The sequence below is a fragment of the Sparus aurata genome, chromosome 10 (assembly GCF_900880675.1).
Source record: "Sparus aurata chromosome 10, fSpaAur1.1, whole genome shotgun sequence".
NCBI lineage: Eukaryota > Metazoa > Chordata > Actinopteri > Spariformes > Sparidae > Sparus > Sparus aurata.
The window spans coordinates 28,801,723-28,819,958 of record NC_044196.1 but is presented as its reverse complement, the minus strand read 5'-3'; the positions used below and the strand labels follow the sequence as shown (position 1 = coordinate 28,819,958).

Genomic DNA, 18,236 nt, shown 5'->3' with positions numbered 1-18,236 from the left:
CGGGCCGACGCGAGCGGCTTTCCAATCCGACACCAGGAAAAACTGCCAGAGCGTTATCTAACGACAATCAAGCGTCACGCCGGAGTCTGCGCGCGTGCGCACGAGGTACAGAAGCGCACATGTTCAGGCACAGTGACCCACGCTGCCACCCATCCATCAACCGAAAACCCAAAGAGCACAAGAGAGAGACTGTCGCAAAAAAGGGACTGCTTTTGTCCCATCTCCCCCTTTTCCTCCCCCCCCCCCCCCCCCCCCCCGCGCAACAGCATTCTTCTGGCTTGATTTTCTTTGTGGGAAAGGAGGGAGCGAGGGAAGAAAGAGAGGAGGGATGAAAGGAAGAAGGGAAGAAAGGAGGGCACTCCATCTGTTTTGTTTTGTTTTTCTCCCCCCCCCCCTCCATTACCGTAGCTGGGGACCTGCAATACAGCTGCACCCCACCGGAGAGCAAGACTGATAAAGACTACGAGAGAAAGATTTTTTGGGAAAGGCAGCGTGGAAGACAGGATAGCTAATGAGGGAATGGCTTCCTGATTTCCAGGGAATGTTGAGGGAGCGGTGCATCTGCTCATGCACATGCATGTGTGCGTGTGTGTGTGTGTGTGTGTGTGTGTGTGTGTGTGTGCGTGCGTGCAGGCCGAGCTCCGGTTCACAGTCGCTCCCAAATTACTTTGACACCGCAGTGATAGGCAATCATGATCATTCATCCTGTCCTCACTACAGAGGACCTATTTACTGCTTGACGGTGACGAGCGAATGAGAAGAAACAGAGGCTACACATCAAAAACCACCCACAAAGAAGAACGAGGGAGAAAAAAGGAGCCAGGCTGGGGGGGAGAAGAAAAAGAAAGAGAAAAACAGAAGAGCAATTTCAAAAAAAGAGGGAATAAATTTTAGCGTCTGCCAACTAGCTGTAACATGATAACGGCGCGGATATGTAGAGGAGGAAATTTACACTGGTGGCGAGCCAGGCGACGAGAGAGAAAGTGGAAGAAAAGACAAAAGAAGAAATGAGGGGGGGGGGGGGGGATTAGTGCGGAGAAGTGGACTGGTTTTACAGACGACGAGAGGGGTAAGAGTGCGTGTGGGAGAGTGCGAAGCAGGAGAGACGAGTGCGTGTGAGGGCTTTCAGTGGGAGTGCTGAGGGGGAGGGAGGGGAGGGGAGGGGAGGGGGGGGGGCTCTTTTGTTCAAGGGGGAGCAGAGGGAGGAGGGCGAAGTGAAGGAGGGAGAGTGAGAGAGTAGAGACGGAGGAGTGGATGGAAGGAGTGAGGGATATGCTACTGACGGAGGAAAGGGGGATGGTGGGCGGGGGGGGGTACCTCTGAAGAAACCCAACCCCTCCACTTGGACTTTTTCCAGCACCGAGAGCAATAACATTTTTCATCTGTGCATGCATGAGTATGTGTGTGTGTGTGTGTGTGTGTGTGTGTATACAAGTTCTCCACTGTGTGCATGCATGCCTGGCTGTGTGTGTATGCCAGCGTATACTAATGCCGGTGTGTGTTAACGCCGACTGCAAGACATGAGGACAAAAGGCAAGCGAGGGGGGGAGACGCAGAGAAAGAGAGCGAAGGAGGGCAAAAACCGCTAAAAAAAGCGGCTCTGAGTCGTGTATTATAACCAGCGCCGGGGTATCAGATGATGGGATGTGGACGGGGCAACAACAATCCACTTCAGCGCTCTTTCTGTGCAAGATGGATCTTGTTAGAGTTGCTTGTCCCAGACAACAAAAGCGCCGCGCTGCACTCCGTGCGCTGCCAAAAACACGACCATTTGGAGGCAGTCAGCTAGTTTACTTCTGCACTTGGCCTTAAATCATCGCTTCAGGTTGAAATACTTTCAACCGCAATACATCCACTCTTCAGGAAATGGGAGAAGCAAGCCCTTGTTTTAGCCCGACAGATGCAAATTTTTTGGGTTTGTTCAACGCAGGTTTAAAAAGACGTTTGCAAACACGGGAGGCTGGATCGTCCCAGTCCAAAGAAAACAATGTAAACTGATTTTAAAAAGAGACACAACATTTCGTTTCCCTTTTTTTAAACAAGAAAATTGCACATTTTTAACCTTGCAGATGAAAAAAGTCACATTCGCGAGCAACGAAATGCTTTCCTTGCTCATTTCAACACACTCACCGCCGCTGCTTTCGCCTGACATGACAATTAGCTAATGGTGGCTAATGCTAGCTTCAGTTAGCTAACTTTAGATAGATATTGCCGTGTATGCGAGTCAAGTTGCTGACTTCCAACGTCATGAATCCGAATGTATACTCCAAAACAGAAGCGTACACATTTGGCTTCATCGCCACAGGCTCATAGTTCAGCTTATACCACACCTGCACAGGTGTATTCCCTAGCTTGTTGTAGCGTAGCATAGTGGCTGTCCAGACAAGTATATGTAGAACAATCAAACTGAAAGTGCCCTTACACCCTCTGATGACAAAATGTATCTGACATGGACCACAGTTTTCGGTCGTTTTTTGGTCTTTTCAGGCCACATTGGCCGTTAAGCAAAGCTACGTCAGCTAACTTCTAATTGAGTAAGACGTCATGAAGCTTTAAAATGATTTCTAATCACAAAGTCGTATTGTCTAAATACGGGAACCGGTTCTTTAAGCGTGCAGCTAAGCTGACTAAGCGTATGTTAGCAGAGCCAGGTCGGAATTAGCTTAGCCGAGCGTACCACAAAGAATCAAACAAATGGTCGTCCCAACATTGACGCTGAACAAATAAACAGAATATGTGTCATTTAATTGAGGTTTAGGCGTGCTGGGAGGCGGATCCTCTAAAGCTGGAGAGAGACAGGCTAACCATTTCCCTCTGCTGCCGTTAATCACCTCCATGTTCCAGCTCCGTACTTCATTCAAAGACATCAAAAAAGGCACTGATCTTCTCATCTAACTCTTAGCAAAAAAGCGAATGAGCACATTAAGTATAAGTGTTGAACTGTTCACCTGGGAGAATGTGAAGGCACTTTTCCTTTCACAGCTCCTGTTCTCTCTCTCTCCCCCTCTCTCTCTCAGCATAAGTGAAACACAAGCAGGTAACCTTGACAGAAAAGTTTCCAACGCTCCACCAAGTGTGAGAAGTTTTCGAATCATAAAAACAATTTGAATAGAAACACTTGGCGTGTGCCACCCTCCCTCTCAGTATGTGGTCTCTACGAGCTGAGAGGAGGCAACAACCGCCCCGCATAAAGCGCAGACCTTCCACATCCAAAACCGAGCCGTTCGTCTCTATCTTACGTTTCCATCTTAATCTTGCATTTTTGACGTCAAATCTACTTAAATTATATTTAATGCAGAGCCCGGGAAATGGAGCATGATTTTCCCTGCGCGGCTGGCCAAGGTCAGTTTCCCCATAGACTGTAAGAATGATGGGCTAATGCCAAAGCCAGATGGACTACGCTCACTGTACGGTCTTTTACCTCCTAATTAGAACTACGCATATGTGCTCACACACACACCAGCATCTGATGAGAAGAAAGCGTGAAGCCTGGAAATATAATCAAGGTGCTGGGAGTAACTGATGGGGAATATTATAAAAGATCTAAGGTGGAGAAAAGTAGGCCCCGCGCTCATATGAGGTAATAAATGTGTTTGTTTATTAATAAGCCAAGTTTTCAGACGACTGGCTGTTAGCGTGGCGGGGCAGAGCGGGACAGGGCCCCCCCCCCCCCCCCCCGACCAAAGCCTCTTAGGCGTGAGGATCATCGCTGACCCACTGTAAGTAAACGGGTAAAGATTATCTTAAAGCCGAGATGCTTTGGAGTATCAGGTCTCCGCATCTCCCACACGACGGACCAAACACCTAGCGCAACAGCCGGGGGGGGGATCCACACCCCCTCCAACCAGCCCCCACGCAAATGAAAGCCATGTAGCGCTCTGTGCCGGAGCAGTGAGTATAGCTGCTCCGCTTTGTTACCAGGCTCCTCGCGGGCAGAGTGATTCACGTGCGCTTACTTTATGCGGGCTCTTTTTAACAGCCACTTATTGCCAAAAATATACACGCAAAATGAGGTATTTAAAGAAAAACGCCACCTGTAAGCACTCCATCGGCTACGGGGCCCGTGCGCCAGCCGTGCTTTTCTAGGTCCGTTTCTAGGTTCGGCGGCTTATTTTTGTTTTTTCGCCCGGCGTGGCTCAAAGAGGCCGTGTTCCCACCTCAGCCAAGAATGAAGTGCGCTTGAAAAGGAAGAAAAACACCAGACAAACTTTCAGGTCGTTGGAGAGCGTTTTGCTGTATCAAAGAGCCGGGGACTACTAGAGTCACCAAGAATCACGCAGGATGAAATCCATCAAAGACGAAAAAAAGGCGAGAGACGCCATTCGACTGTCGCCTCAATAGAGCAGAATAAAAGGCTGACTTTTGAAAAGGACACGTGGCTCTCAGACTGCCTTAGAAAAAACACACGGGTCTCCATTCGAGCCATTATCGCCCCTCCTTTCACCCACAAACAACACGGGTGATGATCCTTCCGTGAATATGAAATGCAGAAAATAAGAAAGAAAAAAAACAACGCAGCGGGAGTAGGCGAGAGAAAAGGTGGGTTTCTAACCAGAAATGTAAATCACTAAACACTTCATCCTTGAGTGCAATGAACTTAAAATATTGATTAAACGGTGGAACAGAGGAGCTTTTCTTTTAAAAAGAATCGATTTGGCTTTTGGCAAATCAAGCCCCATCAACACATCGGCGCGCTACGAGGCGTTTGGCATCATTTCTGCCTCTGCGACTCCTGCATGCCGTTTGTGTGTGTGTGTGTGTGTGTGTGTGTGTTCTCGGCATCTCGTCTTATGTGGAACTGCAGGAAATACACAGAGGGGAAACAGCTGCCAGTCTCTTAACCGCTCTACGCTAAGTTGATCAAAGAGCTCATTCTGCCCCCCCCCCCCAAAAAAAGAAAGCCGAGGAATTCCTTTAAAGCTTACCAGGTTTCATGCTGGACTTCACGGGGATAAATATTATGGGACGTGTCAGTAATGAGGGATGGAGGGGCCGGCTCGGTTGTATGCGAGCAGGAAGCAGCTAGTCATGGTGGTGACCTACAGATCATCAGTCACTCTCCCCGTCTGGGCTGCGTCACGTCGGCTAGTACCGCTGTCAAAGCGTGCCGCGCTCCCCCGAGCCATCCGTCTCTCTCTTAACCTGCCTTCCCTCACTGTCTTTCATGCTTTTCTTTTTTTGTGTGTGTGTGTGTGTGTGTGTGTCCTTCTCTGACCCTGCCAGCTCTCTGCTCTCCTCCCGTCTCCTCTATCTTCCCCCCTCATCTCACCCTGACGCCACCCACTTCTTCCATTCCTGCCCTCCTGCCTCGCATGGGTCGAAAGATGTTTGCCAAAACTTCAGCTGTGACAAGGCACGGCTGTCCCGGAGCAACCCTCGCTCATTTGTCTCTCTTGTGCAGACACACACACACACACACACACACACACATTCTCTCTTAAACATTCGGTTACAAAATCATTTTTTCGGGCCGCCGTCCAATCAAAGCGGCGCGCTGACAATCCACGGGCAGGACGACGAAAAGGGGAGTGATGGAGCTCCAGCGCCGATGAAAGTGACGGGATGCAAATGGCGCGGAGCCGGAATGGAGCCCGGCTGCGGAGCGAGTGACTCGGAGATAAGGAGGACGCTGCTTTTTTGTTTTTTTTGTTTTGCATTTTACATCGCCGTGTGTAGGGGCTAGGCAAACGAGGACTCCACCTCGATGCCGCTCGAGGCGACGGCAGGCGTGAAAAACAAACACACACACACACAACACACACCGCGGGAAAGAAATCCTCCATCTGATCGAGTCATTTAGGTCTTGAAAGGGGTTTAAACATCTTAAAAAACTTCTTAAGAGTGTGTGTATCTTGAAATGAGTGAGCGCTGTGCACATGGCTGCACCGGGATCAAGAACGACTTAAATGCAGAAAAGCACTCGAATCCATTTGATCTTTATTGGAAATCCTGACTACTCTAAATCTTTGAATCATTTTATTTATTTATTTTTGAAAAAAAAATATGCTTTATGACTCAATGAAAGACCAGAAACACAATCAGCAGGAGGCTTTCTGCAGTGCAAGTGCTCGTGGCGTGCATCAGAACGGCTCAGGGCTCGGAGACGTTGACGCACACTTTAGTATTCGCGGCACAAACGCGCATGCCAGCACGTCTTCTGTCACAAACCAGAATCCACACACACACACACACAAAATGACAACAGTCAACTCCCTCCCGCTGCTATCCCGCTTATCTGGAATGAAGCCGAAGCCACAGAGGCGGCTGCAAGACGAGCCCAACCCAGATACTGAGCCTAAACACGACTAAAGAGTGAGAGGGAGGGGAGGATGGAGGGATGACAGCAGAGGAGGACGGGCTGAGAGAGTGGAACGTGAGTAAAAGAGAAATGATAGAGAAGGTGATGAAGAGTGTGACAGAGGCCGGCCTCCATACACGCTTTCATACGGGCTTCTAAACCCCCCCACCACCCCACCCCGGTCCGCTTCTCTGTGTCACCCGGGGGAGGGGGATTGACCTGGTCCAGTCCAAATGCTGCCAGGAGGATTGGATGATCCTGCTTAGGCAGGGTGTGCTGTGAAGCAAGCTAATGAGAGGCCAGTGTGTGTGTGTGTGTGTGTGTTGGCTGGCTTTTGCTAAGGGGCTCTGGGTTCAGCCACCCGGGGGCAATCTGCCCAGTGATGCCGGGCCACATGTGACCCCTTCAGACCCGCGGCCTGGATTACCGTTACCGCTAGCCTTCTCCGCCATTGTTGCGTGCGTGCGTCCGTGTGCACGCATGTGTTCCCGAGGGAAACGAAGTCGCTTGTTCCCGCATGCGTTCCAACATTTTCGGCAACCGACTCGGCCAGCCACACGCTTTTAATCTCCCTCATCCTAATCATCAGCACTTTTAACAATTACCAAAATCCCAAAGTCACTTCTAAAGCCCCGGGGACTCGGGGGAAGTAAATTAGTTCTTTAGCTAACCCCAGCATATTTACTACACCGCTTTATGGCTGTTATGATGTTGATGAATGTGCGCTGCCCCTGCCAAATAAACTTATAATCGAGTGATAAAATAATGAATGAATTCCGAGTGGAACAACAGCCCGTGACGCCTGCCAATTTCCTCACCGCTCCTGAGCGTGTGTGTGTGTGTGTGTGTGTGCTCATCTGCCCTCCCGTGCTTCCGGTCTCATGCGGGCAGCGCGTGTTTCGTACATTAGGAAGACACACTGGGACCACACACACTTTTAACACGCCATGTCCGACACAGATGGGAGGGGAGGTCGAGCCCCCAGAGGGTCGTTTACGCGTTCGCGTGCAGGCGTCTGTCGTCTGCGACGGACCTGCCTGCATCTTTCGCAGTCCAGCTGCACGCCTGCGCGTCCGTCTGCAATGCCCGAAGGAAAATAGATGGAAGGAAAGAAAGAAAGAAAGAAAGAAAGAAAGAAAGAAAGAAAAAGATTCGAGCCTCTGGCCCGTTTGGCTCCCCTTTTCTCCCTCTCCCTTCCCCTGGCCTTTTCCATTCTGCCACATCAGCTGAAACCTCTTTTCACAGCTCCTGTTGCTCTCAGCTCGTAAACTCACGCACACACTCCTCTTTTTTCACCGGGGGGAAAAGGGGGGAGGCAGGGAGAGAAAGCAGGGCGCGGGAGGACGAGGGGAGGGGGGAGAGCCGCTGCCCGGTCGCGTTAACGGGCAGCTCAAGCAAAGTATGGTTCATATTCTTTTCCGTCCTTTCTCTACATTCCTCCTCTTGTTCTAACACCCCCTCACTCCTAAAAGAAGAGGAAGAAGAAGAAAAAAACCCTACCTAGTGGATATTCTCTAATCATTTAGCCTAGGGATGCGTGTAGGCTTACAGGCTCCTGCTTACTTATCCACACAGCCCAGAAAAGCCTCGGTGCACGCATGCATTATTCATGAGTGGGAAACCTGCGGGTGGATGTTTTTTTTTCCAATTGGGGGGGCGGGGGGTGAAACCGGGTGTGGCGCTTCGAACATACAGGCGATCAATAAACGGGTGTAGGAATGCTGCTCCTTTGATGCGACACCCCGTTTGACCCACTAACACTCATTCCACCCGGGCCCAGAATGCCCTCGCCGAGAAGATTTCCAGTGATTTCGGGGGGGGTTTTTTTTTTTGGGAGGGTGAGTCTTTTCTGTTTTTTTTTTTTTTTTTGTACTTGAAACACTTAGCCTAGTTAGCTAGTCTTTTATCCGGCGCCAATTAGCCGGCGATTAATGAATTATTGAGAAACGGGAAGGGGGGATTAAATTTTAATGTGGATCTTAGGGGGGAATAGTTGTATTACAAGTCACCGGGAGCGCCGAGCATTAGGGGGGGGGGGGGACGCCCACCCTCAGCAGCCGTTTACAATAATCTACAGCCGCTTTGCTAAAGTACGGAAAAGAGACGGGAAGAGGAAGAGAGAGTGTGCGGGACGAAGGCGAGGGTGGGAGGGTGAACGAGAGGTTTTTGGCCTTAAGAACAGACGCTGAAATCAAACCCGCGGAAGGGCCAAAAACTACAAAACTCCATATGCTGCGATCAGAGCGGGGTGACCAAAGCCAACATTCTCTCTACATGAATTCATTTTCTCTGCATGTATGTGTGTGTGTGTGTGTCCACCAGCGTGACCTACAAGTCCTTGATCCCGTGTGCGTTGCGAGGGTGTACGCGTCACCTGCCGCCCCCCACCGGCACCCCACTCCAATTCGGGCCCCCCTCCGGAGCAGTAATGTAAGATTCGATCTTTCATTAGGGCGGCCGTGTAAGGCCGATAATAGGAGATGCTGAGATAAGGATAATGTATGTCTGAGAGGGGGGAAGCTCTTCCCAAGGTGATCGTTCTGGTTCAGTTCCCTCTTCCTCAAGCAGAACCTGTATTGGCACTTGAGACTTAACTGGTATTGATTTACTTAGGGTTAGGACTGTCTCCCCTCCCTCCCTCCCTCCCTCCCCCCCCACTCTCTGCTCTCTCCACAGCTCCTTCTGTTTCTCATTCACCTCCTGGCACCTGTCTCTGTTTATATTCCTCCCCGTACAACTCTGTCTCTCCTCTTTCCGCCGGGGCCTGTAGTAATTTCAACTGATGGAGCGGTCAATAAAAAAAAAAAAAAAGAAAAGAAAAGGAAAAAAGGGTGGATGCGGCGCTTGGTGGCCGCGAGCATCCCCGAACCATATTCCGCCGCAGCTTGCGCCGGCCTCCGCATCGCAATTATCGCGTAATCCGGTAAAGAATCAGGTGGCAGAGTCTTTCTCCTCCTCACCTCCGTCACTCCCGACGCGTCTTCCGAGTGTGTCGGTGGCTGCTGTAGAGCCATAATTAAAAAAAATTAAATAGTGGCTGGATGTGACACATGTTTCCAATTTGCTACGTCTGGTCACTGCGCTGGAGGAGGAGGAGAAGGAGGAGGGTGGAGATAGAAGATAGAGACAGACGGGGGGGGGGGGGAGTGACAGGAGGGGAAAAAGATACAAGAGATGAGGCTGGGGGGGAGCCGGGGACAGAAGGAGGGCATTGGAAACAGAGGGGGGAAAGAATACAGAAAGGAGATTGCTCACGGAGGCGGAAAAAGGAAGATGGGTGGAGCGGAGGCTGCAGGTGGACGGCCCGAACTTCAAAAGCGGCGCATCCGGCGGAGGTCACAGGGGTTAACAGCGTGACAGCCCATTTGCTACACAGCTCGAGACGTGAGCCGTGCATGCGAAACCCCTGCACCTGATTGACACAGACTGCTGCTTCTGCTCACATCTTCCGCCTCATTTCAGAAGTACAAACCAGATGTGTGTGGGCTCCGGATTTCTGTCCTTGGAAGATGCGCGCTGTTTTGGACAAGCGCGGGCTCTTAACATATTTCAGCCCAGGGCCAAAAAGTATTTTGCCCCGAGGCAGCTGAAAGTAAAAGTTCTGCTCTCGACACGTAGGGAAGGAGAAACAAGCACAGAGAAGTGCGTAAAGGAAAAAAAAAAAAAAAAGGGCCAAGAAAAAAAAAAAAAATAAACAGGAGGAATGACTAAGCTGATTAACTATGAATGGTAAGCTTCAGGAATAAGCCTCATAGTATACAATAGGCTTTGTATTTTGAATATATGAGCGAGCAAATCTGTGGAAATGAATATGAGACCGGCGTCGAAGCCACCACCCCTCTAATTGCCCAGCCGGGCCCGTTTGCTAAGCCCCGACACCCACCTACAACGCTAAACTCCATTAGGAGACAATGGCGTGGAATCACCTGTAAGGCCTGAAAAGCCCGGGCTGTTAGCTTTCCCAGTGAAAATTACCCTCCCGTGTCCAACCCTACTCCCTGTCGGGCGAATCCACCCACTGCTGACAAAAAGCCCTCATTAAGGGCTTCATGCCTGGCTCCCACAGCGGGGTGGGGGCCCACGCACAGTCACATCTGTGGAGAGGGGAGAAGCCGGGGCAGGGCCGTAGCCTACAGCACATGGGTGCATTAAAAACCTGTTAGCGTGTGGAGAAGCCTGTGGCATGGGTGTGAGCCAGGGGGGGGTGGTTGGAGAGGTTTGTAGGCTGCCTAGAGGAAGCCAGAGTCTGAATTCGGCTTTTGTACTTTTTTTTTTTTTTTTTTTTATTATTAAGCGAGTAATTTAGGCAAAGTCACAAGGAGTGGGAGCCACTGTGGATCAGCGCCCGTACCCTGGTGGCCTACATATTCTATTTATTAAGCTGAGGGAAAAAAATATATATATATATCATTGTCCCAGTTTGTCCCCTGAAATGAAGTCAGGATTTTTTTTTTTTTTTTTGCAGAATTGAAGCCTGGTGTCACCTCCATACAGGCCGCCTTGTTATTCCCCTCCACCTCCACCACCACCACCACCTCCTCCTCCGCCTCCTCCACAGCCTATTCAGACAGGGAAATTGGCAGAGGTGTGAGAAAAGTGGTGTCGGTCGTTAATGCCGGACGACCGAGAGGTGTTTAAAATGACATTTCCTCAGCTTAATGCCTGACACCTTCTCTAGAGGGAAAGGTAAAAGAAAAAGAAAAAAATCATAAAAAATGCAAATGTGCGTGGTCAGACGCGCACAGAGGCCTGCGGGGCCGGTGGTGGTGGTGGTGGTGGAGGTGGTGGGGGCCCCTGCGCCTTAATCAAGGTCACACGGCACCAGCAATTAGAGCATCACACACGTCTTTATCATCCTACACACTGCTCCTATGTGTCCCAGCGTACAGGGGACGAGCTGCAGCTGGATCACACACTACCACACACACACACACACACACAACACAATAATCACTGCGAGTGTGACAAATTCGGACCAGCTGTGAGACGCAGCAGCCTGTTCCAGCTTCCAAGTGCGTACATTTATCATATTACGCTGTTTGTATTGGAGTGTAAACAGCGATGGTTTTGGGACGATATGAGGAGAGCAGGAGGAATAAACACACAAATCAGACGAATCCTCCGGAGGCCCGATCTCTGAACTTCACGCTGCTTTTCTCCCTCCGACTCTGCATCCATTACGCACGTCGCCCGCGTCCTCTCCCTCTCCCTCTGAGCTGCAAGTTTGCCCGTCACGTTTCCTTTTTTTTTCTTTTTTCTTCAAACTAATCACTCGATCACTTCTTTTTTTTTTTTTTTTTTTTTTTTTTTTTAACCCTCCCCTGGGAAACTTCCAAGTTCAAACCTGCAAAGAAGCGTGCGGTGAGCAGAACAAGAAAAACAGAAAAGGAAAAAAGCTCTCTTACCTTTCGTTCAGGGAATTCCAGTAGATGGGCTCCATATTGCTGGCCGCCGTCCCCAGTAAATCCAGTAAGAATATCAGCAGGATCCCCAATCCATTCCCACTTCCTCGACACGCCATGTCAACCCTGACACCCAGCAAATGTAGCCCCATTTATCAGAAAGAAGAAAAAAAAAATTAAAGAAATGGGCGAGAATCTTTTTCCTTTTTTTTGGAGGGGGCTTTTCTGCGCGACTCTCAAAACAATGGGTGCGCGACCACAGACGAGCGGGCTATAGGTGGAGGCAGTCAAAGTGTGGAGTGAAAGCCCGCTGTGTGTGCGACCTCATGCATCCACGATTCATCCAAAAAATTGCGTGGTGTTGGTGTTGGTGGAGGGGGGGGATCGAACCGAAAAGCTGGACTCGGGAGAAACTTGTTCCAAATCCGTGCGTCTGGATCTCCCCGCACAAGAAGGAAAACGCGACGCTTTTTTTCTTTCTGCTGCTGCGCGTCCTCGACCCCGTACTATTTCAGTGCCAATCCCATGACTTTCCCATTAATTTGTCATTAGTCCTCAGGTTTTTTTTTCTTCCCTTTCTTCTTCCAAAGCAGTGCTCCTCGGCTCGAACTGAACTCCCGCTGAAATCGAAATGTTGTCTGGAACGTATCGCCACCCAGGAGCTATTTCTGTTGCCTCTCGGTGCGCCCTAATTGTCTTTTTCCGAACAATGTTCCCTTGTTCTCTGAGCCGACTCTGGGTGATTTCTCTCCCATTACCTTGTTCCCCTCGCGAAGAAGATCTACCTTCCAAACATGTCAGGCTCGGACCGAGGGAGAGATGTGGTCGGGTCTGGCCAAAAAAATCAAAACCGAACGCGTGAAGGTAAAAAAAAAAAATCAAAATAAAAAGCGTTTAAAATGGAAAAGATGTCACTCGTGTCCACGGCTCCATCCTCGTAAAAAAAAAAAAGACGTGTTGATGCTCGGTGGGCTCAGTCAGTGCGCATTACAATCCTTATTCTCCTCTTGGTAGAAAACGCACAGGTTGTAAATCCGCAAATCCTTCAGCGAAATAACGATTATATATAAAAGAAAAAATCCCAAACCAAAAAAACCCAAAACAAACCAGGATCCAGATCGGTGAGTAAGTCCGAGAAATCAATTCAAAGAAAACTGAGAGTAAGAAACCAAAGAGCTAGAAAAGCATCCACCCCGCTCTGGATAACGTCGCACAAAGGCCGACGTGAAACTTGTGAAGTGATTATTTAAAAAAAATAAAAAAAAATAAGAAGAAATAAGATGCGAGCAGTGCGCATCGGTTCCCCCCGAGGTTGAGGAAAAAAATTGACGCCTATCTGATGCGGCGCATCATTTGGAGAGCTGCTCGGACGCGTCGCTTCTCGGACCAGATTGGGGGGGGGGGGAGAGAGAGAAGAAGAGAGAGAAAACACACACACCACAGCGCTTCGTTGGTTATCTCATCCGTCTCTCTGCCTCAAAAAATCCCACTGGTTTGACTTGCCCTAATGCTCGCAGCACATTGACAGACCGACTGGCTTGTTTGAGAGGAGGAGGAGGAGGAGGGAAAAAGGGGACGTAGATGAATGGGAAAAAAAATCCCCATCCTCCGACTGGCAGGCAGGGCGCACTGACGGAGCGCGATTCTTCCAGGCTCTTTCTGAGGGGGGGGCGGGGGGGGGGGGGGCGGTATCGAGTCCCTTTCAGCACCTCCTCTCTCCTCCTTCTCTCTGAGTTTCAGGGGCCCCCCGACTCGGACCTCTGGACTCCCCGGCGCTCTATTCTGCCTCCTTTCAACCGCCGAAGAAGAAAACCCCCCCCACCACCACCACCCACCAACAACACCACCACCACCACCTTTCTCCAGACGCTCAGCAACCCTCCTCTGCTCAACGGCATGATGGAAGAGCAAGAGCGCCCCCCATGCATCCAGCGGGCATCGCATGTGGCGCTGGGAGGAGGGATTGCATTGAAAGGATCCAGATGAAATTTTACAAGGATATCATACAATGTCACAGCACAGCTACAGGTCCCCGTGGGGGCATTTAATGTTTATTAGACACTGAATGTGCCTCGGGGGGGGGTCAGCACGAGCTCATTCTAGAGGCGTTAAAGGAATATTATGGCAGTTTTTATCAGTGACAAAGCAGATTTACACAGTCGCACTGCGAGTGCCCCCTCATGATCGCCGGGCTGGATTCACCTCATAAGTCTGCGGCCCAGTCTAAACAAAAAGAAATCCCCGTGTCTCTCTCCCTGTGTGTGTGTGTGTGTGTGTGTGTGTGTGGGAGGATCTCTGTCCTCCCGTTGACAGAACACAGGGGAGTCAGAACACAGGAGTCCCAGCAGCGACACTTCAAAGTGGGTCTGATGAGGTGCAGGACGAGCCGGCTGACAGGCCCCCCCCAGCTGAGGGCCACACACACACACACACACACTCACACACCGGTGTTTGGACGGAGCAGGCCCCCCGGTCGCTAGGAACACTGCAGCTGATTCACTTTTTCACACTATTACACACACACACACACTGAAACATGTACTGAGGGCCGTCATAGCCGTGGCTTTACTGCCCCCATGTGGTAGACGCCGCGCGCACAGCTGACTGCACTGTGTTGCCAGAGTGACGGCGAGGCCGGGCATCGAGCCAAGTGTACCTGTTCCAGTGTGCCCTGTTAGTGTTGGAAGCTCACCTGCTGTCTTTACATCCCGCACTCTCTCTGATCCTGTTGCTTTTCGCAGAGCCGCGCCTGAGGAACAGCAACTGCCGTCACACGCGATTCTGTTGGAAATCAAGCCTGCGAGACGACTGAGACCCAAAACCTCGAGGAAGAACACGCCGCCTGTTTTACACGTGCAGCTCGGCGTACTCGCCAAGTACTCCTCGGCCTGTGACAACAGTTGTGTGGGATGACCTCATCGCATCCTCATAAATCCATAGATTTATAGACTGCTCATGACTCTTAAATGACATATACCACAATCCCCTAAGCAGTGTACCAGTGATCAGGTGTACAGGACCTTCATCGTATGCTAACAGTTTGGTTAGGTTTAGGCAAGAAAAGGAGTGGGTTAGCTTCAGGAAAACATTGTGGTGTGTGTTCAAACGAATTACTAATGTAAATTCAGTTTTTAAGGTGCGTAGGGTTAGGGTTAGGCTGCATTAATCATTTCTATGGCCACTAGAAGCTGCTGCCTGACGAGAAGCATGAATATGGGTTGCACTAAGTCGACCTTTGTGGACGTTTATCTGCTAAGAGTGTAATGGATGTAAATATGTAAAATGATGATGTAATGATGATGTCATCGGGGTCGTCTAAGGTTTCCTGCTTGAGACTTGAAATTCCAGGCAGCTGAACGAAAACAGAACTCAGTTTGCTGGTTTGTAGTCCGTTTGAGGTTCGGCAACCATTCACGCACCTTTGCTCTTGGTTGTTGCTACGACTTCGCCAAAGGTCAAAGGTCACCGAATTTGAACTCGAAGCCGAGGAGCGGATTTGCTTCGGCACCGGCTGGCAATGGTTTTTTTTTGTTTTTTGTTTTTTTCGTGTGCATAGGATGGACGTGAACAGGAGGCGAACACTGATTTGCGCATGTGTGACAGCGGCCTAACAGTGAGCCTGCTGTACAGATTGGACGCATATAGGAGGCTAGTGAATTGCATTATGGGAAGTGAAGTATCCAGTGTCTTCTTGGCGTTTGACCAATGCTAGAGTCTGAAGTTCAGAAACAACTGCTCTGATTTGGACCAATCTTTTTTTAACCCTAACCCTAACCCTAACCCTTCAAATCTGAGCATTTGAGTCCCCCAGAATGTACCCCCTTTAAACATTTTAATCTGCTGATAACTGTCTCTAACAGCAAAATCTTACAAAAGCTCTCACTAATGCATGTTTTTACTGACACTTTTAACTAGGTGAAGAAGGTGAAACATTATCCCCGACAAAAGATACAGAAGTATCCGCTTTATTTTTGCGTCTTGATTCTTATTCATTCATTATTCTGTGCAGGGTTTTTTTTCGTGTGTGTTTCTGTGTATGCAGCCGAGGGAATTGCGACAGTCTTATTTTGCAACTGTGAGCTGAATAAATCTTGAATCTTGAACGGAGCGACTGGGAAATTCATCCTGTGCAAAAGAACGCGGCGCCTCGGCCCGGAAATCCAAGGATTCTCCGGCACGACTCACTTCCAGAAAGACGTGCGGTGAGAGGAACAAAAGAGGGGGAGAGACCTTTAATATGATGCGCCATGAACACCTCCTGCTGTTCCCGCACAGCCCGGGAGAAGAGAGAAGAAATGAAAGAGAGACACACATCTCGCAGGAGGAGCAGAGCTAGATGGACCTGAAGCTGACGAGGCTTTAGTGTCTAGCTCAAAGGCACTCCGGCAGGAGGGGTGAGCGATCTTACGAAAGGGATCAAAACCAGGGTCTGCAGGCTGGACGGATGATCTGCGAGCGAGACAGGAGTGCAGACGTTCCCTCCGCCGTGCAAAATTACAGCGTGCTTTCAGCAAAGGGAAAAAAAAAAAGTGTAATTGCAGGTTTTGAGATCCAAACAAGAAACAAATACAGCGGGGGAGATTTTATAGAGCTGGACGGAGGAAGAGAAAGAGAGGGAGGGAGGGAGGAAAAGAGAGCAGAGATGGAACTGTTTCTGCCGCGCTGACCTCCCGGAACCTTGGCGGGCCGGATGACAGAGCTAAATGTAGTGGAGGAAGACGAGACTGGTTTAGAGACAACAGCAGTTCAGAGGTGGAGCTGGCATGAAAAACAAACCTTCTGCTCTGTCTGGGAATCTATCTGTGTGGGAAAAAAAAAAAGACAAAACCTGGTCCTGGTCCGTGGCTCCCGCTTGTGTTTGCGCGGCGAGGATGACTCAGTTTTTTTTTTTTTTTTTTTTAAATTGCACAGGCTATAAGATACCACCTACATCAGGTCTGTCACGGCGCCGAATTAAACTGAATGTGCTTCTCTGGCGTGATATGCGAGCGCGAAGATGTATTTCCATTGCCTAACACACGCACACACACACACACACACACTCACGGCTCATATGTCGGGTGTTTATTACAGCTTATTTATTCCCGCTGACCTCATTTACTGCACCGACCTTCAACTCTTCTTCATAACCGCATCCTCTCTCCCCCCGGTGACTCTGGCTACAGTCTGCTCCAGCTGCCAGACCTCCACCACTAGAAACACACACGCACACACACCCACCCACACACACATGCATAAGCACACTTACACACACAGACACAAAAAAATCAAACCAAGCATGACTTTCACACAGCATGTATAGCTGCAAACATAAGCAATTACAGTAAGTGCATGGTTAACATAATGCATGCGGTGGTAAAGGGGTTAAGGGGGACGCGTAGACACGGGCGCATCCGCAAACACAACCGGCAGACACCCACAGCGGCTGCAGCACAAAGACCTCAGACAGGAAAACATGCACCCTGATGGGAATGAAATTCACACCGAGGGTGGTACAGCAGTGTGTGTGTGGGTGTGTGTGTGTGTGTGCGCGCCGTGGCTGATGTGTGCCGGTGTCAGAGCATGGCACCCCTCGCCCGCCTTGCAGTTGATAGATCTCAGCTGCACGTCTTTATCCTTCAGCATCTGTCTGTCCCTGTGAGCTTCCTCCTCCTCCTCCTCCTCCTCCTCCTCCGCAAACACACCTCCGCTGCCAACACAAACACACACCCTTGCATCTTCCTGTGACAGGGAGAAACTGGGGGTGGTGGGGAGTGGGGGATTAAATGAGGAGAGGGTGAGGTGAGGGGTGGTGCAACATGGGATGTGCAGATCACACACATGGGTGGTGCAAGCAGCAGTGACTCGCCGATTCTCCAACAGGAAGCAGTTTGTACCCGATGGCCCTCACGCACCCAACCTTCACGCGCATAGTTAAGCAGTCCGAGCGTGTTTGTGCTTCTTATGCCGCACCGGTGATCATTCATCCATCGACTACAATACTACCCGAGCTCAAAAGCTAACCTTAACCTCGCAGCTGCACGGCGCAAGGTTGCACTGCACGACTTGCAGGTGCAAATCTGAATGGGTTGCCACGGAAGAGGTGACCCGAAGCCTTCATCTCGGCCTTTCTCTGGTTACTAAAAAACTAGTTAAGATTTAGAGGGGTGCAGCTCAGTTTAGCGAGTGTAGCCTTACACAAATTCAATAGGCCTACGTCATTTTCTATGGACGCTGTGTTTGCAGAAAAGTGACAAAAAAGGAGTACACTCAAAGACGAGCACACTATATCTGCTTTATTTTGAGCAATTAGGAAGCTGCTGCGAAGAAACCAGCCACATTTTTCTCGGCAAAACGAGAAAGAAACCAAGAAAACATGAAGTGTTCGGATCAAAAGTTTGCTTCGTCTTCGGCGTGGACTTTTTTTTCTTTTTCTTTCTCGAACTCGGAGGGGATCAGCGTCGGAGAGAAAAAATAAATGTCACCAAACTCCTCCATGTGTACGACCGCCTGTTGTCTCAATTTCAAACTCGGTGCTCGCGGTAAAGCAAGCCGTC

General features: G+C 49.9%; 1 protein-coding gene across 1 annotated transcript in view; it reads right to left on the bottom strand.

Annotated features, from left to right (window-relative positions):
* Positions 1-13,350, bottom strand: part of efnb3b (ephrin-B3b) — an 82,987-nt gene extending 69,637 nt beyond the window's left edge. Inside the window, exon 1 of the mRNA XM_030431832.1 lies at positions 11,704-13,350. Coding sequence (XP_030287692.1) covers positions 11,704-11,852 — 149 coding nt within the window. The 5' untranslated portion in view covers positions 11,853-13,350. The remainder of the gene's footprint in view (positions 1-11,703) is intronic.
* Positions 13,351-18,236: the final 4,886 nt, after the last annotated feature.